Source organism: Penicillium concentricum (genome assembly GCF_028827145.1).
Source record: "Penicillium concentricum strain IBT 3081 chromosome Unknown utg000003l_segment0_segment0, whole genome shotgun sequence".
NCBI classification, from domain to species: Eukaryota; Fungi; Ascomycota; class Eurotiomycetes; order Eurotiales; family Aspergillaceae; genus Penicillium; species Penicillium concentricum.
In genome coordinates this window covers 2,635,288-2,658,815 of record NW_026622756.1, presented here as the reverse complement: position 1 = coordinate 2,658,815, position 23,528 = coordinate 2,635,288, and the positions used below count along the sequence as shown (strand labels likewise).

General features: G+C 47.4%; 7 protein-coding genes across 7 annotated transcripts; 3 read left to right on the top strand and 4 right to left on the bottom strand.

The window, feature by feature from the left end:
• Positions 1-2,927: 2,927 nt before the first annotated feature.
• N7517_008841 (serine hydrolase domain-containing protein) lies at positions 2,928-4,733 on the top strand (the record flags this gene model as incomplete). Its single annotated transcript, XM_056726570.1, has 1 exon — positions 2,928-4,733. The coding sequence occupies one exon, from the start codon at positions 2,928-2,930 to the stop codon at positions 4,731-4,733; it is 1,806 nt and encodes a 601-aa protein (XP_056577421.1).
• A 132-nt stretch (positions 4,734-4,865) lies between these two features.
• N7517_008840 (HpcH/HpaI aldolase family protein) lies at positions 4,866-6,028 on the bottom strand (the record flags this gene model as incomplete). Its single annotated transcript, XM_056726569.1, has 5 exons — positions 4,866-5,020; positions 5,078-5,474; positions 5,546-5,674; positions 5,734-5,857; positions 5,964-6,028. The coding sequence occupies 5 exons, from the start codon at positions 6,026-6,028 to the stop codon at positions 4,866-4,868; spliced, it is 870 nt and encodes a 289-aa protein (XP_056577420.1).
• Positions 6,029-6,588: 560 nt separating this feature from the next.
• On the top strand, positions 6,589-7,988 carry N7517_008839 (Auxin Efflux Carrier superfamily; the record flags this gene model as incomplete). The annotated part of the gene is made up of 3 exons (XM_056726568.1): positions 6,589-6,820; positions 6,887-7,851; positions 7,902-7,988. The coding sequence occupies 3 exons, from the start codon at positions 6,589-6,591 to the stop codon at positions 7,986-7,988; spliced, it is 1,284 nt and encodes a 427-aa protein (XP_056577419.1).
• Positions 7,989-13,611: 5,623 nt separating this feature from the next.
• Positions 13,612-14,113, bottom strand: N7517_008838 (uncharacterized protein; the record flags this gene model as incomplete). Its single annotated transcript, XM_056726567.1, is given in 2 exon segments — positions 13,612-13,617; positions 13,631-14,113. The coding sequence occupies 2 exon segments, from the start codon at positions 14,111-14,113 to the stop codon at positions 13,612-13,614; spliced, it is 489 nt and encodes a 162-aa protein (XP_056577418.1).
• A 1,945-nt stretch (positions 14,114-16,058) lies between these two features.
• On the bottom strand, positions 16,059-16,645 carry N7517_008837 (nuclear transport factor 2 family protein; the record flags this gene model as incomplete). The annotated part of the gene is made up of 3 exons (XM_056726566.1): positions 16,059-16,239; positions 16,321-16,450; positions 16,510-16,645. The coding sequence occupies 3 exons, from the start codon at positions 16,643-16,645 to the stop codon at positions 16,059-16,061; spliced, it is 447 nt and encodes a 148-aa protein (XP_056577417.1).
• A 2,089-nt stretch (positions 16,646-18,734) lies between these two features.
• Positions 18,735-19,879, bottom strand: N7517_008836 (uncharacterized protein; the record flags this gene model as incomplete). Its single annotated transcript, XM_056726565.1, has 2 exons — positions 18,735-19,533; positions 19,596-19,879. The coding sequence occupies 2 exons, from the start codon at positions 19,877-19,879 to the stop codon at positions 18,735-18,737; spliced, it is 1,083 nt and encodes a 360-aa protein (XP_056577416.1).
• Positions 19,880-21,139: 1,260 nt separating this feature from the next.
• Positions 21,140-22,714, top strand: N7517_008835 (FAD-dependent oxidoreductase; the record flags this gene model as incomplete). The annotated part of the gene is made up of 4 exons (XM_056726564.1): positions 21,140-21,438; positions 21,493-21,764; positions 21,812-22,182; positions 22,241-22,714. The coding sequence occupies 4 exons, from the start codon at positions 21,140-21,142 to the stop codon at positions 22,712-22,714; spliced, it is 1,416 nt and encodes a 471-aa protein (XP_056577415.1).
• Between the last annotated feature and the right edge of the window lie 814 nt (positions 22,715-23,528).

Genomic DNA, 23,528 nt, shown 5'->3' with positions numbered 1-23,528 from the left:
TGTGTAGGCGGCTAAAGATAAGGTATAAGATCTCCTTTCTTCCCATTTCTAAGCCGTCTTGCAAACAAACAGATGCTGACCCCCATCCCTGCAGCCGTCTAAAGAGAGCTTGTGTGGATCCTTCTTTATTTCAACCTATCACCCTTTCATCAAATGCGGGATACACCGCCACCTATACTCACGGTAGGCACATATCTTGTATTGTAGGAGCTAATCAACTAACGCAAACAAGATAATATCCGGTCGCGCAATGCAATATGAGAGAGCATCCCCAACATCGGAGTGGTCCCTGGATGATCCTGGCGGTGAAACACGGCAGAATCAGGGATCTGTATGCAGAAGAGAATTAGCCCCAATAGAATAAAAAGCTTAAAATGTGCACTTTTCCATGTATAACATTTTCATACAAAGAGCTGGTTTCTAAAATATGGACCAAAAAAAGCAGACACCCGTAGATGCCTGTAACCAGTATGATAAGAGTGGGATTCGAACCCACGCCTCTTGCGAGACCAGGAAACTATTGCTAGTTGTAGAGTCAAGGTATACCTTAACCTGGCGCCTTAGACCAACTCGGCCATCTTACCATTGGATGTCTGGGTTTCATGTATACCCAATAACTATGTTTTAAAATTGTAGCGAGTATGTAAATTGCAATTTACCAAGGACAGTAATATAGGACAATCATTCAATCCCTGAGGCTCTTGGAGAATCAAGGAAGACTTCATGGCAGGAGGTGTAATTCTGGGCTTTTTAAGAAACTATTGCGAGTACGCTGGTTCCGAGGGCTGCTCGGGAAAGGATGGTCACTTTATATAGTAAGTAGCGACGTTATTACCAAACGAGGACAAACTGAATGTTACTTTTTGAAAGTCTGGATGATTGCTTTGAGTGAATGGAACCATTAAGTGACGTTTACCTGCACCTTTGTGAAAAATGTAACTGAAGATCAACCAGGCGCTATGCTTGCATGGTAACCGAACAAACGAGAAGCAGGACACCGCAACATCTTCTCTTATTCGCTAAAAACATCCGGCCTTAGCATATCTGTCAAATGCCAAGTAATGCCGAGTCTAAACAAGTAAGATATAGGATAAAAACACCCGATCGGATATAGGGTGATTTACCCAATCTCCTCGGACGTCGGGTCTAGAACACCCCTGGATATATATATATATATATATATATATATTACTGACTAGGAATTTTGTCTATTTAAGTTCGCGCGTTTATCCTATTTTATTACTAGTTAGAGAGTTTAATATCACTAAATTAGTCATATCTTCATCATACTTCATCGTATAGGCAGATCTCTGTCAATATCATCCACCTTAGGCATATAGTAGATATAAGCCTTCGCAATGGGCAAAGGAAGCTTGCGATCAACGAAGCGCCTCTGTAAAATCCAGAGAGGCTCTCTCATCGGTTCGTAAACAATGCACATGTGCTTTCCTTACGGACCATCTACTTCGAAGTCATCCAGACATGCCCGTAGAATCACGCGGCCACGATACTCTGGATTTTGCTGTGTGATATGGCTTTCAATCTCATGCTCATGCCGAGCATCGTCGGCATCATTACCGTTGATTATTTTCAGGGTCAGTTTCTCGGTAGCCAACATAAATCAACACGCGTGGTTACAGATGTGCGTAGGTACCTTGAAATGTCTCGGGCGAGCCATACAGTTGATTGGGATCCCCAGCCAATTTTGACAAGTAGTTGGAAATTTTTGGCTAGTACTTCCCCAGGCTTCGCTGGGTAGAAATTCGCTGGATTGTAGTTAGGACAGACCTCCTCATAAACAAGTTCCTGTGGAGGAATTGGAGGGCCGGAGCTTGGCGGTAACTGCCAGAGCGACTTTTTGGTGAAGGAAAATATAGAACGCCTCGATGTCAAGGTCAGCCGCCGAATATGTGACATTAGGCCATCCAAGCGTTATTAGAATGCTCTGGAGATGATCAAGTACCAGGGGAAAAGTACAGGAAGTTGAGCTGAGTTCCCTAGGGAGGCTGGCGAATCATGACTAAGCACCTCCCTGGGCCGGGTGCCTAGGTGACTTAGTTTGATTCACAGCAAGGCTTGATCACAGCCTCGTTTCTTCTATATATGCACTATCAACAACTAGTTCCCCACCATCAAATCGGTCGCAGATGGGACATTTGCATATTGTCACGGCATCTAGAGTATGGATGCTGACGAGTCTTCGATACGGTCACGTGAAGTGCCCCTTAGTTGTTTCATCAGGCCGAGGAAAGAATGTCTTGAATCTGGGATTGCTGTTTCAATTGCCTACGTGTGTGTAAATGCGCCTTTCGTAAGTTAAGCCCTCTGATCATAGTCCATTTCATAAGCCATTGAAAAGTGGAGGATAAATGCCAAGAAACGAGCGCCGCATGCCACCCGATCGGGTTTAGTCTCCCTGTCAGTGGCTTCAGTATTGTTGACATGTCCGGAGTCTCACCACAGACGAAATTAACATTGACAACACCGCCTCGAGGATCATCAATCAGAACTTCCAGGAATGGTTCAACGCAGCGAACTGGAGCTGTACGTCGCGTCACTGCCCCCGGCAGCTACCTTAACCAGTATCAGAAGAGCGGTACATCGGATCGAATCGAGATATTCCACAAGAGATCTGCATTATACATCTCCAGGCGAATCCCGACGAGCCAATTGTTGGTACTCCGTCTGTTGGGCTGACATGGATGCACCAATAGATCGACAATCCTCCCTGATGGCCCCCAAGTAGGACAGCACAGGGCGAACAATGACACAGCCCTGTACCGCGGAGAATAAACGTCATGCTTAAACTTATCGCAGACTTAAGGAGATATAAGACTAGCTCAGTATGCAGCACTGGCTTAAATTCCAGTCAAGTCTATTGACATTTACTTCCAATTGAACATTTGAAACAATCTTTCAAAGACACCATGCGGCTACCAGATTATGTGTTCGCCGGATTGGTTTGCCTCCCGATAGCTTTTGCCAATCTTCTAGGGTCGTCCTACCCTCCTCCTAGGGACTTGTCCAGCAGTCACAGTCTGGTCGTTGCCAGCTGGAAGAACCTGACTTCCCAACTCAACACCGTCCTTGCCGATAACCATGCCAACAAAACGAGTCCAGTGTCTGCACTGAAAAACCTCACATTCTCTGCTGGGTTGTTTTCCACACTTGACCCGAAAGCAAAAGATCTTCAAATCCACCACACCGCAAAGGAAGTTGCAAACTCCCCTGTTGGAGTGAGGAAGGTTGATGGAAACAGCATCTACAAGATCGCTAGTGTATCGAAACTCTTTACTGTTCTTGCTGGACTTATAGAGTTGAAACCCCGGGACTGGGACCGTCCACTCACCGACATCTTCCCGTTCTTAGCCGAGCATGTTCAGAAACAACACGATAAGTTCAGGCTTGTCCATGATGTTCAATGGGACAAAATCACTCTCAAATCCCTTGCGGGCCAGATGAGCGGCATACCACATGGTGCGACCGAAGACTTCCTCCAATCCTTTGCTCTATACAAGTATATCGAAGGCTCTCACAACCCCGCCTTGACTGATCCAAATTTCTACGGTCTTCCACCCCTGAACGAGAGCGACTTGTCACTATGGCCACCATGCTTGGGTGAACAGACCATGGGCTGTAACCCAGTCTCCTGGGATGTGTCATATGCCCCAAGACCTCCAGTTTTCCTTCCCTGGCAAAGCCCCGAGTATGCGAACGGTGGTTATATCTTCCTCGGTCTCGCAATCTCAAATCTCACGGGAAAGACCATGGATGAATGGTATAATGATTCAATTTTCGAACCCCTGGGTTTGAAGTCCACCTACTCGTCTCCCCCTGCCAACTCCACGCGCCCCCATTCCGTCCTTTCGGAGAAGCTTGATACACAATTCACACCCGACGGAGGCGCTACGAAGCCCTCTGGTGGATTGTTCTCTACAACCAACGATCTCTCCAAGCTTGGTGTCGCCCTTCTGAATTCGACCCTCCTCCCCTCTGAAAAGACACGAGAATGGATGAAACCTGTCACTCACACCTCGAGTCTACGCTACTCAGTCGGCTCACCATGGGAGATCCATCGATTCGTCCACGCAGGATCAGGCGTAGTCACCGACCTATACACGAAACTCGGGGACTCCGGATACTACGGTGGCATCGTGGTCGTGATACCAGACTTCAACGCCGGCTTCACTCTCCTCAGCGCCAGCACCCAACCCAGCCGCAGCAGCGAGGTCCTCTTCGCTATTGACCTCATCACCGATGCCATCCTTCCAGCGCTTATGGCGCAAGCCGCAGCGGAAGCAGAGCAGAATTTTGCTGGAACATACAAAGCCGATGAACTGAATTCGTCATTGACACTCGCTGTTGTGCCGCCTACCCATCCTGCGCCTGGTTTGAATATCACTTCGTGGATTAGCAACGGCACGGATATCACGGCTTTGGTGCCTATACTGTTTGGTGATGTCGGCTCACGACTTGTGCCTTCTATTCTCTCCGAGAAGGCCAGTGGGGAAATCGCTTTTCGGGGATACACTGCTGCTCAGGGTCGGAATCCTGGAGTGGGTTCCTCGTCGAGTCTTTTCTCTTCTTTCTATGATTTGAACGATTGGACTATGCTAGACCAGTTGACTTGGGGCGGTATTGCTACCTCGCTGTTCGTGTTTGATGTTGAGGAAAATGGAACTATCAAGTCAGTGACACCAGGTGCTTACAGAGTGAAGATGGCGAAGCAGTGATCAAGCCAACATTTGATGGGAGTTTTGAGTGAGACAAAGCGGAGGAAGCAATCGTAGAATGATAATATATAATATAGTCGAATTCATTGCGTTACTTCTTTGTACACATAATCAATATAATTCCGAGACATTTTAATAACCGTCCCGCTTTCCTTGGACGTTAGAACTGCCCTTGGCCTTCTCTAACTGGTTGAGCATGCCGTCACCGATGACAGCAACATCAGTAGTGATGGAAACCATATCAAAGCCCTGTTGTGTGCGGCGAAGAGCGTCATCACCATCGGAACCTAGAAATCTCAAGGTTAGACGCAATAATGAAGAAGACCGAAAAAAAAAACACATACAGAAGATAGCTGCCTTCTTTCCTGCAGATCTAGCAGCATCCAAAACACGCTGGATAGCAGCCTCGTGCTCTTCACCCCCGCGGGTGACACGCATCTGCTTAGCAAGGTCGAAGGGTCCTACAAAAAGGCCGTTAGCAAATCCCACAAACCCAATACAGAAATATCCAATCTCACCAATAAACAAAACATCAAGTCCATCGACATTAGCAATCTCCTCTACATTCTCAACACCGGGCCGGGACTCAATCTGCACAATAACCAGCACTTCGCCGTGTGTCTTCTCGTCGTACTCAGAAGGCTTCACACCGGGGAATGAATGCGGCGTGAACATGGGTCCGTATCCACGGACTCCGACAGGCGGGTACTTGCAGTAGCTGACGACCTTGGCGGCGTCCTCCTATAGAGCAGAAAGATAGAGGTTAGCAACTAGTATAACTCGGAGATAACAACGCTCGGAATTGCACATACTGCAGAGTGACACATAGGAGTCATAATTCCATGAGCGCCAGCATCAAGAGCACGCTTGATCATCCACTCTTCGGGCCATGGCACACGAATAATAGGGCTAGCGCCCTCGTGACCGACGGCATTAGTGAGCTGGATGTATTTGTTAGTAATTAAATTCGTGACTTATAGTGACCGGTTGGAGGACAAACCTCGTAATAGTGGGTGTCGTTAATCAATCCATGTTCGGCGTCAACTAGGACCCAGCTGAATCCGCCTTCTGTGAACTCGGGGCTGCGGCGGAGGATTGTCTTTGCAACGGGGGCACTGGGGAGGCTGTAGGAGATCAATTAGTTTAGTTTTTTTCTTCCTTCTTGCTGGATAGAGCATTCAGGTTGAAATGTGCAGAGGGGAGCTGCCCCTCCGAAGGGGATAAACATACGTCAACCAGAATCCGTATGCCACTGGGGTGGTTTCCAGAGCTGAGCGAAGTGTAACGGAAGACATTATTTAAGAGATAGAAGAAGTTGTGTATAATGAAGAGCAGAAGGCGTTTCAATGTTCTTTATGTTTACGCTGAGGGGACATCTCGGTCTTCCTCCGACCGATTACCCGAGGCACCCCACATCGTTTGAATGGCTAAATGTTAAGAGGATTGTTGTTTTTATTGTATTTGTTTGATTTCTAGTAGTTCTGGCATGTAGAATGTACAGCATTGAGGTATGGAAATCATCTTGAAGTATAACCTGAAGTAGGGACTTGATACAGCCAATTAGGACTGTTCTCTCTGTCTTTATAGCTTAGAGCACCCCACGGGGACTTCCCCGTGTACTCGGTGGTGGACTCCCCCGAAGGCCGAATATTTACTTGTTTTGGTAAAAACGATATAGATATAAGAACGCTCACTTATACGGCCTCTGTATTTGACGATGTTGGCGGGCCTGTGTAGTATCGCGAATATTGTAGAATTTGTAGTTTGTAACTCGGTCACCATGACGCCACGGCCATTAAAAGCAACTCTTTTTTGAGGACGAGTAGGTAGCTAAAACCGTGAACTTGTTGAAAAAATGCCCAACGAAGGGTTAGTGGTACCCTTCCTGGGTGCACTACAAGCCTGTGTTTCCGTGCTATTGACAATGTGCTACGGTTTTGCTGCTCGTCGGCTCCAATTGATTCACGAGACTACAATCAATGACATGCTGGGATTAGGCGTGAAACTCCTCCTACCAGCACTACTTATCGTGCATCTAGGAGATCAGCTTCACCTCGGGACAGCGATGAACTATATTCCAGTCATAAGTATATCATAACAACCCTCGATGAACCCAGCATAGCTGACTTACTGCGTCTATCTGCCGTTCCTAGTCTGGTCAATCCTCTACACATCAGCATCGATTGGTCTTGCGCATTTCTTATCGCGTCTCCTTGGCCTACCTCAATGGGTTACACCGGCTTGCGCGTTCAACAACACCACATCTCTACCCTTGCCACTTCTCCATTCCCTCGAGAGCGTAGGAAGTCTGGAACTGATCCTACGCAATGACGAAACTACATCCTCGGCAATCGACCGTGCTCAAAGTTACTTCCTTGTCTGCGGCGTAATCAGCAAAACGATCGCGTATATCGTGGGACCGAAGATGTTACAGGATCGCGGAGATAGTCTTGACTCAGAGGAGCGAAACTACACCGCAAGCATACTAGCAGAAGACGAACAACTCAGTGAAGAAACCTCACTGCTCCCGCAGCGCGCGCAACAAGCCCGAACATTGGCCGGGCACCTAATCCGGCGACCGATGCACTGGCTCGGCTTATTCTTCCCCCGCCGAGTCAAGCAAGAACTCCTCGCACCGTTCGAGTCTCCATTCGCGGACGTGGCAATACTCTGCACGATTCTCGGTACGGTGCTGGGCCTAGTCCCCTCGTTGCACCGAGCATTCTTCTTTGACGAGGAAGACGGTGGGATATTCAATGCGTGGCTGACTTCGAGTGTCAACAACATCGGTGGACTATTTACAACGCTGCAGATCTTCATGGTTGGGTGTAAGCTTGGAATCACGTTTGAGCGGATGGTTGCAGAAGGGAATTCGGCCCGGATCCCTGTTAAGGCTATCACGACTATCTTTGTCGTTCGTTTGGTGGCCTGGCCGGCGCTAAGTGTCTCACTGATTTACGGACTAGCTAAGAGGACTCGACTCCTTGGTGATGATCCGATGCTTTGGTTTAGTATGATGCTGATGCCTGCTGGTCCACCGGCCCTGGTGATTTCTGGGTTGGCGGAATTGGCGCAAGCGTCCGAGTTGGAAAAGATGGTTATTGCGAAGACGTTGACGGTGTGTACTAGTGGGTTCACGGGAACATGCATCTCGCTGACTATATATAGATAATGTATGCGTTGTCGCCATTTATATGTTTTACGATCACGGGAGCGCTTAAAGCTTCCGAGGCAGTGTTGAAAGATGAACGATAAGATCTCCACGAAAAAAGATTTGGAATAAGATTTTGATTCAAGAGATGTAATTTTATCTCTTAAAAACGTTGATTCCTTTCGTTTTTGATGCTCAAAAACTTCATTATATCATCATCTTATCACGATATTCATGGTCCACCTTGACCAAAGAGTGTGTACTCGGGAGTCGGAATCGTGGCGAAATGATTTACTTCTAAAAATTAGAGGTGAGTTAGCCTTTGCACCTAAAATAACCTAAAACATGGGGAAATCACATACTCCGCATCCCTTGCAGTTGCAGTTGTCGCCGCAAGAGCAGGACTGGGCACCGCCAGTGCAGTTGCAATTAGATCCGCAGCCGCAACCCATGATGAAATATGTGGAATAAGTTGTGTGATTGGTAGTGGTATTCGTAGGAGTATTGTGTGATTGGTAGTGGTATTCGTAGGAGTATTGCGTGATTGAAGAGGACCTTGGAGATTAACAATGTAGAAGGGATTTATATATATGACTGGTAGCATCATCATGTCGTCACAATATGGAAACCTCACTGGCAAAATTTCCTAAAATTATGTAATAAAGTGGTAATACGACAGCCTAGCACATGCGTGGCAATGTATACCAGAGTATAAGCATCATTGACATGCTATATAACCGGAATAACTCTCTTGCAGAAAAAGTGACATAAGACGCTTGCAGGTATATATATATATCGAAAAAGTGGAAACGGTGTATACGGGTAGAGAGGAGAAAGTAAGGAACAGACGAATGAGAAAGGTGGAATACATAGGAACTTCGTATAGATGTTGGGCCCGGAATATCGTTCCTCCGATTAGATCGGATTTGGCTTACCTGGGTTGGCCAGGACAGTGCAAATAAAGCCGGGACAACTGCGAGATATTGTTAGATAACCTGTAACAATCCTGGTCTCAAAAAGCAATGGAAATTTTTCCTTGGGAAAGGACATATGTATTTACTGTGTATTATCCTGATCGAAAAAGTATGACCACAATTCACCTGGATACACTAAGGCGCTCTGCTTCTTCTATATTAGACATGTCATCATATCCTGTTAAAATAACAAATTTAGCATACACTCATGTAAGAGTCAAACCCAGGTAAAAATACATTATCATCTCCAGCGCACCTTAAAACACAATATTACATTTTTATTTAATCCTACGGGTGGGCAGGGATACCATGGCTCAGGAGGAAAAACAGTTTAATGTTAACAACGATAGAAGAAAAATATTGCAAATTGGGGATCACGAAAGAAATCAAAGCATAGAAAATAAAAAGGTCCAAACCTCTAGTGTTAGGCAGCGGGCCATTGTCTTCACCACTGCACCACCAGGCAAAAAGTTCAATGAATGACCGACAGGCCATTCAGTCAACGTAATATATAGTAAGCCCTTCGATGAGCGGTTCTTCAACACCGTGACAGCTAGGACGATTTTATCTTCTTCCCCTTGGGCACACGCACAAGCCAGTAAAAGAAGATCGCCCCAGTGGTATTGAATATAATGTATGCCCACAAGATGCCCAGATCGCGCCAGCGGTTATCAAAGTTCAGATTGACGCTTTTGAGAAACTGGGTGGTATTTTCCATGGCGCAGAACTCGCAGTTCTCACCGCTACCGCCCCTGGTGTCCGGGTTGACGAGGTACCCGCCGGCGTTCTTCATGTAGAGTGCCATGTACTGGGCGCATGTCTGATTCTGCGGAGCGGCAAAGGAAAGCAGCTCGTTGGCGGTGCAGTGCATGGGTGCATCGGCCAACACAGTGGTCAGGAAGCTGTTGACGAGATAGGTGAAGGGGGTGGTGCGGTACATGAAGGTCCAGAACCGGGGTAGGGTATCTGGGCCGGCCAGAATGCCGCAGAAAAGGAATCCAATCATGTTGATCAGCATGGACAGACCGCCGGCGGATTGATCGCTGTCCATGCCGGCAATGAACAAGTACGAGAGCGAGGTGGCGTAGAGAAAGCCCTCCCAGACGACAAGAATGGCTAACGTGCTGCGTGAATTCAGGGTGTCGGTGTAGAGCGCGTTGCGCCATACCCCCATAGGATAGAACCAGACTAGGAAAGAAAGGATGGCCATGAGCTGTATGATGGGTTAGTTTCTCTGGCTGCGACGGATGGATCGGACTTGCGCTGGGCGACCTACCGTATTCCAGGCTAGTTCAACAAATAGATTGGACAAGATGAAGGACTGCCAGCAGTATGTCTTTGACTGACGTTCTCGGGCTTCGTAGAGGGTTCGCTGCTTAACAAACATGGGCATCATCTGCTGGATGATTTGGATGTAAATGAAGAGAAAGAGGAAAACCCCGAACATCTGATTTTGCAGACCCTGAGAAGTGTTGGGGCTATTGAAGAATGAGAAGCCGAGGAGGAGAGCCTGAAAGACATTAGCACTTTATGGGACCATACTTTCTCTAACCAACTGCAACACATACACAACCAAGGCAGAGCAGCACCTTTGAGTAAATATATGATGGCGTGCGCCACATTTGCTGGAAAACTCGGATAGTAACGAGGTGTGTCTGCGTCGTGAAGGGGACAGCAAACTCCTTATAGTCCGATTCAGGCAGACCATTCGGGTCTACCACCTTGGGGGCAAGTTCCCTGAGCCTGTCGAGTTCGCGATGAACTTCGCGATACTCTTCACTACCACGCCAAACAGCGGACCAGTCAATATCGGACTTCACCCCAGGGGCCGCGCCAATGACTTCTAACATATACTCGGCAGGATTAGTACCGGGGGGACAGGGAGCGCCTCCGTTACGGACAAAATAGTCAATGAGCACGTTGGAGTCTCGTCCGATCGCCCCAAAATAGACGGCTTTTCCGCCACGAGCTAGAAGGAGCAGCCGGCTAAACCGCTGGAACAGCATGGCCGACGGTTGGTGGATAGTGCAGAGAATTGCTTGCCCATTATCAGCCAACTTCTCCATGAGATTGCAAATAGACCATGAAGTCTGACTGTCTAAGCCAGACGTCGGTTCATCGAGGAAAAGGAGTAGCTTTGGTCGCGCGGCAAGCTCAACACCAATAGTAAGACGCTTTCGTTGTTCAATATTGAGACCCGATCCAGGTATACCGACGACAGCATCCGCGTACTCCTCCATACCCAAGAGACTAATCACAGTATCGACATAGTCTAATCTTTGCCGGCGGGTGTAATGACTTGGCTGGCGGAGGAGGGCACTGAATTGGAGAGCTTCACGCACGGTAGAGGTTGATAAATGGAGATCTTGCTGTTGCACATAGCCTGTTTGTCGTTGGAATGAGCCATCGCGTTGTTGCCCATCAACGAGTATGCCCCCAGTAATAACTCCTATTGTCGTGCGGCTTGCAAGGACATTGAGAAGAGTTGTCTTCCCTGCACCGGAAACGCCCTGGGACACTGTTAGTAGGAGCTCATACGGGGAAGTCCAAGTAACCAACCATCAATGCCGTCAAAGAACCTGGTTTAATCCATCCGTCCATATTATCAAGCAACCGCTTCTGCTCCCCGTTGGCGGTGATATCGTAGCAGACGTTTTGCCAGTGAAAAACCGCAGTCTGCTTCTCTACTTGAGAGAGTTGCTCACTAGACCTTTCAGATTTCCCCATATAGGGCCTCCCGGGCTTGGTCTGTTCCTCATCCATTTGCTGCCTCTTGAGCCGGTTGTTGTGCATCTGGCTCCGGCGGAAAACTAGGACCTCTCCTTTGGATCGCTCTGCCGTCACCAACTCTGAGCCAACCAGATAAAGTATAGTGAAGAAGACCGTAAAGGCAAGCAGAATACCGAAGTCTTGCCAGCGTTTATCCCAAGAGAATCTGTAAGACTGTTTGAGGAAATCATCTCCGTTGACATTGGGTGACCCTGGAACCGCACCAACGGTAGAACAGCTACGTCCTAAGGGATCCACGTTCTCGTAGCCGGGTCCTGAGGGAACAAAGGTTGAGCATGGGAAATCTCGGCCATGGAGCTCGTTAACCAGGATCGCCTCGAACGCGTACGCGATCGGGTTAATGTAATATATCCACTTCGCCCAGCCTAGAATATAGGGAACCGGAAGCGCAAACCCGGTATACAAGGAGAGCGCCATATTGATGATAGATACCGGAGCTGTTGCTTGTGCGACAGTCTTAGTCATAGAGGCGAAAAACCGAAAGAACATGGACATGCACATCATGGAGGTAAATGCCATAAGCAGGTAAAAGAAAAAGGCCCCGGGTGTCCGACGAAGACCTGCCATGAAGTAGACAGCAACATTGGAGCATATGCACATAACAAGTTTGCTTGGGAGATCCATGATCGATGATGCGATTGCCTCCGCACTTGGATGATACAAGGCATAGCGACTATGCTTTTCCACGATATTTCGTTTATCGTAGAGGGCCATGATCTCTAGCACGCTTGAAAGGGCACTTAACACAATCATCATGAACATAAGGGCCCCGCGTTCCGTGAATGACGCAGTCTCAGCCTTCAGGTTAAAGAAAACACTGCCAATTATGATATTTTGGATCAGATTTACCAGAATGGTAAATATGCTCACAGCCGGACTGGCCTTGATGCGATGGAGCTCTCTCCACATACATAGTTGAATCTGTCGCCAGTATGAGAGAGTATAAGGGGACCTTTCCCGTTGTTTGCTAGACTTTTCGCATTTCCTCGCTTCGGCAAATTTACGCATATCGGCATCATCAAACGGGTGGTCAGCTATGTATTGTTCGATCTGGTTTAATAAGTCTTTGCACTCAGTGCTATCTCTCCATCGTTGAGCGAACTCATCAGCCGTTCGTGGTACCAGGTGCTCGAAGCCTGCTTTGACAATCCTTTCTGTGGGACACGTCATGGAAGTCAGAAAGTCCGGGATCGTTTGAGAGCTAGGGGATTCGAACCCGAGGGCTTCGAAGTAGGTTTTTGCCTCGGAGGCTTGACCGAAGAAAATTTGGCGGCCGTCATAGAGAACGATCACTTTATGGAAAAGCTCATACGCAGCCTGCGGAGCCTGGTAAATCGCAACGCAGGAGGTCGTGCTGTAGATGTCGCCTTGCAGCCGCAGAGTCTTGCAGAACTCGATTGCATTCGCAGTATCTAAACCTCGCGTGCTATTGTCCCAGCATTGCAATGGCGCGTAACTGAGGGCTGCCTCGGCAATAGTAACCCGTTTTCTTTCGCCGCCACTCACTCCACGCATAAAGTCATCGCCCACCGGAGTATCTTTTGTATGGCTGATGCCGAACATGGCCATAATGACATCCCGTTGATGCGTGGCGTATTCTTCGCGGCTGACACCACCGGGGATGGTACGGGGGCGCGCGCCAGCGCCGCGAAGTAGAGAGTCTCACCCACAGTCAGGACGGGGAAATGGTGGTCCATTTCGGCCGTGTAGATCGCCTCCCCACGGAATTGAGTCATCATCTTCTTGGCGGTTATACCGTTATAGTTGAGATAGGTCCCCGGGTCAATCTCCAATCCCAATGTATCGCCCGCAATGCTCTTCAAGAAGGTCGAGCACCCTGATCCAGGCGGCCCTAGCACGCAGAGTTGCTCCCCGGGCAAGACCAACCCATCAAGTCCCTGTAGAATGTTGACACGTGGTTTCTTAGTGATTCTCAGAAGATTTGCCAGTTTGGAACCAAGCTTCAGGGCTGCGTTGCCCACACTCATCTGGTAGTCGGTCGCTGCCCCGTAGCCGGTAACGTTCAGGTTGTGAAAGGCAATACCGGCCCTCCGTGGAGAGACCCCCTCGGCAGTATATCTGACGTTGTAGAAGGCTTTGGCCCAGTCGCGGGCTTTGAAGTCCGGGCTGTTGGGATCCAGGAAGGCCTCCTTCTCGGGGTCAAACGGCGAGTGGCAGTCGGGGGATGTGAACTGTCCGTTGAGCACCATGGCTAGCTTATGCACGCCAGCTTCACCGCATGGTAGGTCTCTCTCTGCGCCTCTCGAAGCGTCTTCCGTGACCAAAGGCCCGGTCGAATCGAATAGCTGCTTCTGTGAATCGATCTTTCGATTAGACGAGTCCGTGGCTGAGTGTCGGCTGCGATAGCTGTCCTCCTTTGGTGAAGAGAGCGTCATCTTGGCTGTGATCAATGACGAACTCATGGAATTGTCGTCGCTGAATTCGGGCTTTGTACTGTCGTTCATGGTGGTTGTTGAGGAAGGATGACCGCTGGGCACCACCGGCTTGGAAAACGAATCCTCTCGCGCTGTTCTCGAACTTCTCGCAAATCCACGGGTGTCGAGGTTCAATCCCTGATATGAGCTCTAGAGCGAGGATAATCGTGGTCGGTAAACGTCAAACTGCACTTCAAACAATTGCCAAAATCAGGGGAGCTGCCGAAATCAGGGGCGCCGAGATCGTTACCTCTATAGCTCAGCCACCAATGCAGGGCAGATCGGTCCCAAACAGGTCTAGGATCCCTTGTCGGGCATTTACTTATCGCTGGGAGCTGGCCGACGGTAAAATACAGCGGCATTTGCCCCCAGGCATGCTTTTTTTCCAGATAAAGCAAATAACCTAATTCCTGGCTGCTCTCAGAACCGATTCGGTTCGATTCCGTTGCCAACTGTAGAGTATGTGATATTCCTGTAAAGAACACGAATCCCCACTTCCATCGCCTCTTTTGGTCGTTGTACTTCGGGTGCTGTGCGTTGTCCTTTCCGACGCAAGGGATTCCACTTGTGGAATGTCCGTATCTCCCAGACTGAGGGGATCTTATTGAGCATTCGAATGTATCTCGCTTTTACCGACAGAGAGAGAGAGGGACTTGAGACTCGCGTTTGAGTCTCTGGTAATGGGCCACAATCCCCCACAACAACCAGTGGACATCGTACATGAGGTGATCTAGGGTCCCGCAGCCTCCAGGGCTGCTGCCCTGGATAACTTCGTACTATTTTCGAATCGGAGTTTTGGTTATATCCAGGCCAGTCAATGGGGTTGGTATATTCTTTCCTCGGAACCGTCATCCCTAATCCATGCAGAAGCCGTGTTCGTGGCCTTGACTAAAATGCGCATGAGATATCTCACCTGCATCGCACTCATTGCCGCCTCATTTGTTGGAATGTATGACAGGCCTCCGGAATGGACGATGTAGTCCAACAGACGAGTGTAACACAGGTAAATACTTGATCGTCTCTCTCTACGGCATCCATAGAGGTATGCAAAGAGCCCTGAGATTTGCCAGCCCAAGGACCTCCGACTAATTGGGGGAACGGAGGAGGGTCCGATGGGTCTTATTGACTCAGAAAGGGAAATGGAACGAACTGTTCCGTTCAAATCTGATCAGCTAAAGATAATACAAAATATGTATAACCTTTTTTCTAATTAATGATTTCTCCAATAATTCTTTGGCTCATTTAATAAACGAAGAATAGAAAGAAGAAAAAAATAAACATATATTTAGGGGATTGTTAACGGGACACCCTTGGATATTCCGACACCCTTTTGGATAACGTATTTCACATGCGAGCTGCGCACACAAGCCAGCTGCCCAGTCCAAAACACATACTCTGTAGTAATGCCGATAAATTACAATTAGAGGGGTGTCCCGTTAACAATCTCCTATATTTATTCTGTGGTCGATATGCCACCTCACCACCTAGGTGCTTTGCCACAGGCAACACCGGGAAGGCCGTTGGTATATGTGTTGACCGGTTCCTTGGGTCAGATAGGTAGATTCTGGCACTGGTAGGAGATCTTTTTCTTCATCTGTTAATTCACTACTTTTAATGCCTCACCCCGTGTACGCGTAAAAGACTCGGCTATTATTGTACCGGGACAACAGTCTCTCCTGCAATTCTGAGGAAAGGTAATCGTGCGTTAAAGCCGTAAAGCCAAAGAATATATATGTTCAGTCATTTGCAAAGGAGCAACCACACCACCAATTTTGATTGAAAAACTCGATAAATAATCAAGTCAACAGAGAAAGATCCTGCAAGCTTAACACTGTGTAAGTAAGACCTGAGTACGCTCTATATATTTACTTGATGACTTCAGAGAAAAGCGCTTGCAGGGGCACGCTTGATACTCGTATTCATTTTACACTTATAGATGGTCTCTTAGACAACTAGATCTTGATATACAAAATCTTCAAGCCTGTGGCCAAATGACACCATAGTCCTTGTTGTTGACAATCTTCTTTCCGTCCTCATCATACCAGGTGAGACTCACGCCGCGCATTTCCATCTCCTGCGCCGCTCCCTGATTATTCCTGTTCTCAGTAGTGGTATTGTCTCCGTTCCCTGAGGACTTGAATTTCATCGTCAACACCCTATTTTAAGTTAACGGAACGGATGAGCAGCTGTGAGAATACAAATTGGTAACTCGCTATCGGAAGTTAAATGAAACATACCATTCAGCAGCGGCAAAATGCTTATCCCCAGATATGCTGACCGGGGACAGAGTGATATTTTCGGCCTCGGAGAAGATTTTTTCAAGATATGCCCGAGTTGCAATCAAGTCCATATCCAATGCGGCAATTGCTGCTCTGGTATCAGCTTATAGACAGATCAATATACCTGGCTAGGCAAGGGCTAGGCACCATAGTCACTGTAGAGGCTATCAGGGGCAAAAAGCGAAATAACATGATCAATGTCAGCGGCATTAAATGCGTCTAGGAAGTCCTCTCTCCGCGTGTTGAGGAGTTCGATGTCGGGCTCTGAACTCGCGGTAGTCATGGCGCTAGCCTGAGAGTCAATATTGGAAGAGAAAGATTGGGCTGGCAGAGCAAAGAACAGAGTTAGAAAGGGAAGCAAAACAGTGCAAATCATGCTGTCGGTCTATCGGTCAAAACAGTTATATTTGATCACGTAGAGGTGAGCAAGATACAACGGAAGGTGGTATTTAGAGGCAAGGACAGAAGCGGTGGTGATTGAACAAGGTCTCGTAGAGGCTACGCTTTTATGTCGTTCGGCATCCACATCCTTTGCCACTCTGCTACTCTCGGACTATTCTCATTGGATTTACGCAGGGGCATAGGGGCCAGGGTTACTTTCGGATTTAATGCATGCAATGGTGCCTTAATGCCTTCATTGGGGTGGCAGAAAAATGAAGATAACTAGTTACCTAAATTACAATTAACTAGTTAGCCCGAGTGCCTGAATAACGTATTTCACATGCGAGCTGGCCACACAAGCGAGCTAGCCACCCCAAAACACTATAGTAAATGCGATGTATTCTACATTGATATCTTAACAACCACGTTTTTATTTCATTTCAATATTTGTCGATAGCTGTTGACAAGGCTTTTCAACACAATATATCAAATTTAATAAAATCTAAAACCTATATAGTTACGGTATCGAGAATTACGTTACTTAGAGCTAGAAATATATATATCTCAACCACCAAGTGATAGAAATTCTTTAAACACCTCCTAGAGACTAGATACCACCTGAAACGCATTAGGTTTGGACGGGAAAATCCTATGGCCTTCTATTGTTGTTATACTATGTTGTAATTTATCGCATTTCTTATGTGTTTTGGGGTGGCCAGCTCGCATGTGAAATACGTTATCCTCTGCCTTGGCTAGTATTTAACCCTATGAATATAATTTAACACTATGTATAGTTAGTTATGTATATTCACTCACTATATGTATATGCACTTTTCGCCATCAAACCGGGACCTCAAAAAATTTAAAACACTGCCATATTGAATAAACTGCCAATTATCTATTTCATACTCTGGAAACCAAATCAATTAGGCTTAATTTAGACAGTGAGTCAAATTAAGGCCAAATTAAGGCACTAAGACCGCAATGCACTACACTATATCCGAAAGTAACCCTGGCCCCTGTGCCTCTGCGTACACCCCCAACCTATATCAAGTGACCTCAGGCCAGGATGTAACACGAGCCTAACGTATTTCCTGCGCACATGAGCGAGCTACGCAGCCGAAACACTAGTAAATGCGATAGTTACATGCTACACTTATATCTTAACAACCAACGTATTTTGAATATTCTTTTGTTTGCCAATAGCCATTAATAAGCTCCTTTGAAAGTATATATCAATTTCGAATATATTAAAAACTTATATTACTGTCGTATTGAAAAATATATCACCAAACCCTAGACTTCCGCAAAGCCCACAAATGGGCCCGAACCTCGGGCCCATAGCCCAACCCACTTACGGGTTGGGTTGGGTTGGGCTTTGGGCTTTGTGGGTTGGTGCGGAAGTACTAAACCCTACCCAGCGGTATAGGCGCCAACTGCCAAAACCCCATTTCTAACTAGGTTAGTAAATATTTGATGCCTTGATGCCTAACAGGCCAAAGCTAGACAGACATTAAGGCATCAACATAGGGTTTTCGCAGTTGGCGCCTGTACCGCTGGGTACTAAACCCTAGAAATATTTATCTCTATCACTAATTTATTATATTCCCTTAAATTCTATATAATAGCTATATGTCATAAAAAGCATTAGGCTATAAGGAAAAGTTCATAAAGACAATCGTTGTTACAATATCTAATTGTAATTTATCGGGTTTACTATGTGTTTTGGACTACGCAGCTCGCTTGTGTGCGTAGCTTGCATGTGAAATACGTTATGTGGCGTCGAAGAGGGAGGCTTTGGCTTTGCCTGTTCCACAACCCAGGGTAGACCAACGACTGTCACTGAATGCATTGGGAAAGTTCGAGCAGTACCACAAAAGGAAGCACAAGATCTCGATGATACCTCAGTAACTGTGGATAGAAACCTAGTTGAAAGGTCTTCAATCCGACTCGGCAATGTAGGCAGATGCTAAAGTGATATGGACTCCTTTTCACTTGCGCTTCACGGTGACCTGCCCAGCCTCCAGAATCATCTCTTCCCTCTCCCAAAGCAACTCCACGGTAGCCCCAGTGAAGCCGGAAACAAAGCAGAAAGCCAGTGTTTTGACAGCAAAGCTATGCCAATCAATTCTCCTCCCCTGAGTCGCATGGGCAGATCGATACAAATCAAGCGCCCACCACCACATCGCCCCTGCCGCAATTAGCTGATCCCACTGAATCAACCAGAGAGTTCCCTGGCCCACGGAGTCTGTCTGGATAGAAGACCAAGGCTTCGTATTGACAAATACATTCCACGGGTGAACGTCGGCGACTATATCCGCATCCATTGAATTTCGGAACCCAAAAGCAATTGACAGGGAGATAGCCCATGTAGCAAGGTGCGTAATGGCAGCAACTGCAAATGTGAGCCCGTAAACGGCGCGGAAGGTGGCCCGAGTTCGTTCCCAGCGGGCTCTAGGATTCGCGTCGTCCTCCTTGGTTGAGATGAATATCTTCGCGATATAATGCACTGCCGTGCTCCAGAAGGGCCAGAGCTGCCATAATGCAATTGCGGACTGCCGAGTGAAGAGATTCCAGGTTATGCGCTCAGGCAAGGCCACTAGAAGACAGGGCAGCATGAGGCCAAATATAAGGTTCACGATCAAAGCTTTGAGTTCATGTACTGGGACAGACAAATTGTCTATTGTAGGCTGTGAGGCTGTAGGGGAGATGAGGAGGTGGACCGTCAGGTACCACGGTATCGAGACAGCCAGGGTCACCATGATACCGAGCATACCCCAGAGGGTCGGGCTATAGAAAAACGTACTGCCAATCGTCAATCGATGGCCATGTCGATAAGAAGATCAACTCACCATCCTGACGTTCTATTTCCCTTCCTCAATGATTCCAAAGTGCCCAACATGAGAGACAATATGATCGTCCCAAAATAATTTGTAAACATCACACTCAACCCAGGGCAGCTCCCATCAATAACGGTCCAGTAAAAGACAAACATGGTGGCCAATGGTTCGTCAAGCGATGCAATACCGGTCGTCTGGGCTCTTTTCCTGGGGTCGGTTGGCGGCGAGTTGAGCCATACCTGGCCTTTTTCCATGACCATAGGAATATAGTTGTTTCGATAGGAAAAGTCCACCATCGCGTATAGCGCAAGCGCGCCATAGATGGGCAGTATGTACTTTGCGGGACGACTCATACTAACTCAATGGAACGCATGTAACATAAAATCACGAGGAATGGGGTGCTTTTGGAATTTCGAGATGGGTGAGAACTCCATATACGCAGTTGGTTCTGTTGATTTTCGGAGGCTGTGGCTAGAGTACACAAAATGACCAAAAAGGATTGAGGACTGAGTTGTTCAGGTGATGTAACGTAGAAGACCTGCATGCACATCCCAATGCAGAGCCAGAACTAAGTGCAGACCTCTACAGATTCACCACCTACGCTTACAGCGGGATGCTGTTCACCTCTAACGTATTTCATATGCGAGTGGTCCACGCCAAAACACATAGTAAACGCGATAAATAATAGCATGTTAGTGTAATAACGGTTTTCTATACAAATGATTTCTAGAGTTCAGCGATGTAATTTTCCATACGACAACAATGTAAGTGTTTGATTTATTTCAAGTTGACATGTAATACTAAAGTTCTTGTAAATTGCTATCGGCTAGTGATGAAATTAGATAAAAGCGTTGGTTCTTGAAATATTAGTGACAACTATATCGCATTTACTATGTGTTTTGGCGTGGACCACTCGCATATGAAATACGTTACTTGGTGCAGGGTAGGTTTCAGGCTCCATGGCAGCACTGGCATGGATAACGTATTTCACATGCGAACTGCGCAGTTCGCATGTGAAATACGTTATCCTAATGGACCTCTTCTTATTTCCTGATAAGCCTAACAGCTAGATGTTGTTCACAAAGACTCGGTGAGGACTTGGTTGCAGGCTACATCAGACCGTTCACGTATGTTCCATTAACCCACATGAAGTACAGGGGTATACAAGGATTGAGGCTGTTGATCTTAACTATTTGTAGTCCTGCTAGCTCGCAGTGTTGCTGTCTTGTGTGATATGTCGCAAGCGTGACCTTGCGTCTTAGCATATGCCTGTCGTGTCAAGGCCTGGCCTGTCAAACAGGACGCCGGGTTGCATTCTCTACAGCCTGTGAACTTATCCTTGCGTCATAAGTTCCAACTGATAGTTCATCTGATGTCCGTGATATTTTGTGAGTGGCATTGGGGAGACAAAATATCAAGACCTTATTCGTGCTGCTCCCTGACACATTCCATGTCTTTGATTGTGTGGTATTCCCTGAACAGAAAGTCGATCGAATTACCCTGAATTATCAAATCTATAGTTTTCTCACCAGCTGTGGCCGATAACCGCCGCCGAAATGGAAGTGGAAAAACGCTCATTTCGGGTCATCATCGTCGGCGGATCTATCACGGGGATGACCCTCGCCCACTGCCTCGATCGTGCCGGAATTGATTATGTGATTCTTGAGAAACATCAAGATATATTTGCCGAGCCCGGGATTTCCATCGGACTCATGCCCAACGGTTCTCGAGTCTTGGAGCAACTAGGATTATATTCTGATGTGGACAATCTCTACCAGCCAATCAAGAAGATATATCAGTGTTTTCCCGATGGGTTTTGTCTCGAGGCTGAAAGCCCGGATAGAATAGTTGAACGGTATGCGTCTTTTCTCAAGAAAGCATGCAACATTTGAGACTAAAAGTGACACAGATTTGGTCTGCCATTTTGTGTCATTGAGAGGCAGCTGTTCCTCGATGTTCTCTACTCCCACTTCCAGGACAAGTCGCGAATTCACATGAACAAGAAAGTGATTGAGATTACCCATGGTCGGTCAGACGTGTCTGTCAAGACAGCCGATGGGTCCACCTACACAGGAAACCTAGTCGTGGGTGCAGACGGCGTCCACAGCGCCGTGCGCTCAGAAATGTGGCGGCTCGGGAACTTGGAACGGCCTGACTTTGTGACAGAGGAAGTCAAATCCGGTCAGCAAACTTTGAGATTATTTCCAATTCTCCGCTAACATCCCAAGGCCTCTCTGCGGAATACGGTTGCGTGTTTGGGGTCTGCAAAACGCCTCCTGGTCAAGACCGATGGGAGCATATTATCAGATATAACCAAGATTTCTGCTTCCTGTTCTTTCCTGCAACAGGGACAGATATATTTTTCAACGTCATCTATAAGTTCAAGCGAAAGTACAGATATCCCAACATCCCCCGTTTTAGCAAGGCCGAGGCAGTCAAAATATGCGAATCTGTCGTCGACTTTCCTGTCTGGAAGGATGTCAAGTTCGGAGATCTATGGGAACAACGAACCAAGTTTTCCTTAGTACCTTTGGAAGAGCACATGTTCAAAAACTGGCACTATGGACGCATAGTTTGCGTTGGAGATAGTGTGAGCAAGGTTGGTTTATCCAGACTATTCCGCATCGTTGGAAGGCTTAAGGTATTGACTTCGTCAGATGTCCCCGAATATCGGGCAAGGTGCCAACACTGCAATCGAGGCAGCTGCAGCGCTGACAAACGGACTCCGGAAGCTACTAATAGACCATAGTCCGGACCAGCCACCGGAGCGAGCACTCGCTTCCATGCTGGAGGACTTTAACCAGAAGCAGCTCAAACGCCTGGAAACGGTTCATGGAGATGCGCAGTTCGTTACCCGACTCGAAGCTCTGGACGGGGGGATACTCCGATTCTTTGCACGCCATGTAATGGGGCATTGTGGAGATCTGCTTGTTGGTAATCTTGCTCGCATTGTAGGAAAGGGATCGGTGCTGGACTTTGTACCGCTGACTGTTCGGTCTGGGAAGGACTGGCCCCCTTGCCCCTGGCAGTATTCATGGGGAATCTCCGAGTCGATTGATTTCTGCAAAAACCTTACTTACGCTATTATCATTGTTCTGGTTGCCCTGGTCGTCAGACATATGATGAACTGATTTGTGGCACCGAAGTGGCGAAGAAGCCGGGGAATCACTGTAGTCTGCATCAATAAATCAATGAGAATTGTACTAAATCAGCAGTGGCCACACGCCTGTTGGTGGCCTACTGCGTCTCATAGACGCTGTACATTCCTTCCACGCCGTTCTATCTTATTGTTTATCCTAACTGCGTCACTAGTAGGGAGCGATACCTTTCTCTCTACTGTTCCTTTCAATCCCCGTCTTCGTTATCTGCTACTCGGCCTCCTAGTATGCTGCCTGGTTTACGGGGCCTCCTTCACTTCACCAAACTGCGCAGATTGGAACTTCTGGAGGAGACCAACTTGTTGCATGAGTTTGAGGACGTAGTCAATACACTTAAAATCACTGCTCTTGGTTCTAAAATTTAACGTGCTGTATTGTGGTATCATTATCCCGCCACCTACTTCAGTTCCATTCTGTACCCATTTTAGACTGGCGTCCGATAGAGATGAAATTTGTGTTTGAACTATTGGTCGAGCATCATTAGTTAGGTGCTAAGTCGAGCCTCTTGCCGCAGAATTTTGGACTGCACTTCCGAGCTGAATTCTTGGTATGTGGATGGCAAGCTGGCACCCATGAGGAGTGATAGAATATCATTCCAAAGGTGACTTGTGGGAGTGTGGGTGTTTACTGAAATTGCGGCTTGGTAGTTCATGCTGTCCCGACATTTCCATTTCTCGTTTCTGGCCGTTTCTGTTCTTTCGTCAGAACATATGTTTATATCCAAATTGTTAGCCGCGGCTCTGTAGTGGGCCGACGGTGAGGTGTGAACTGGGTAAAAATGAATGGC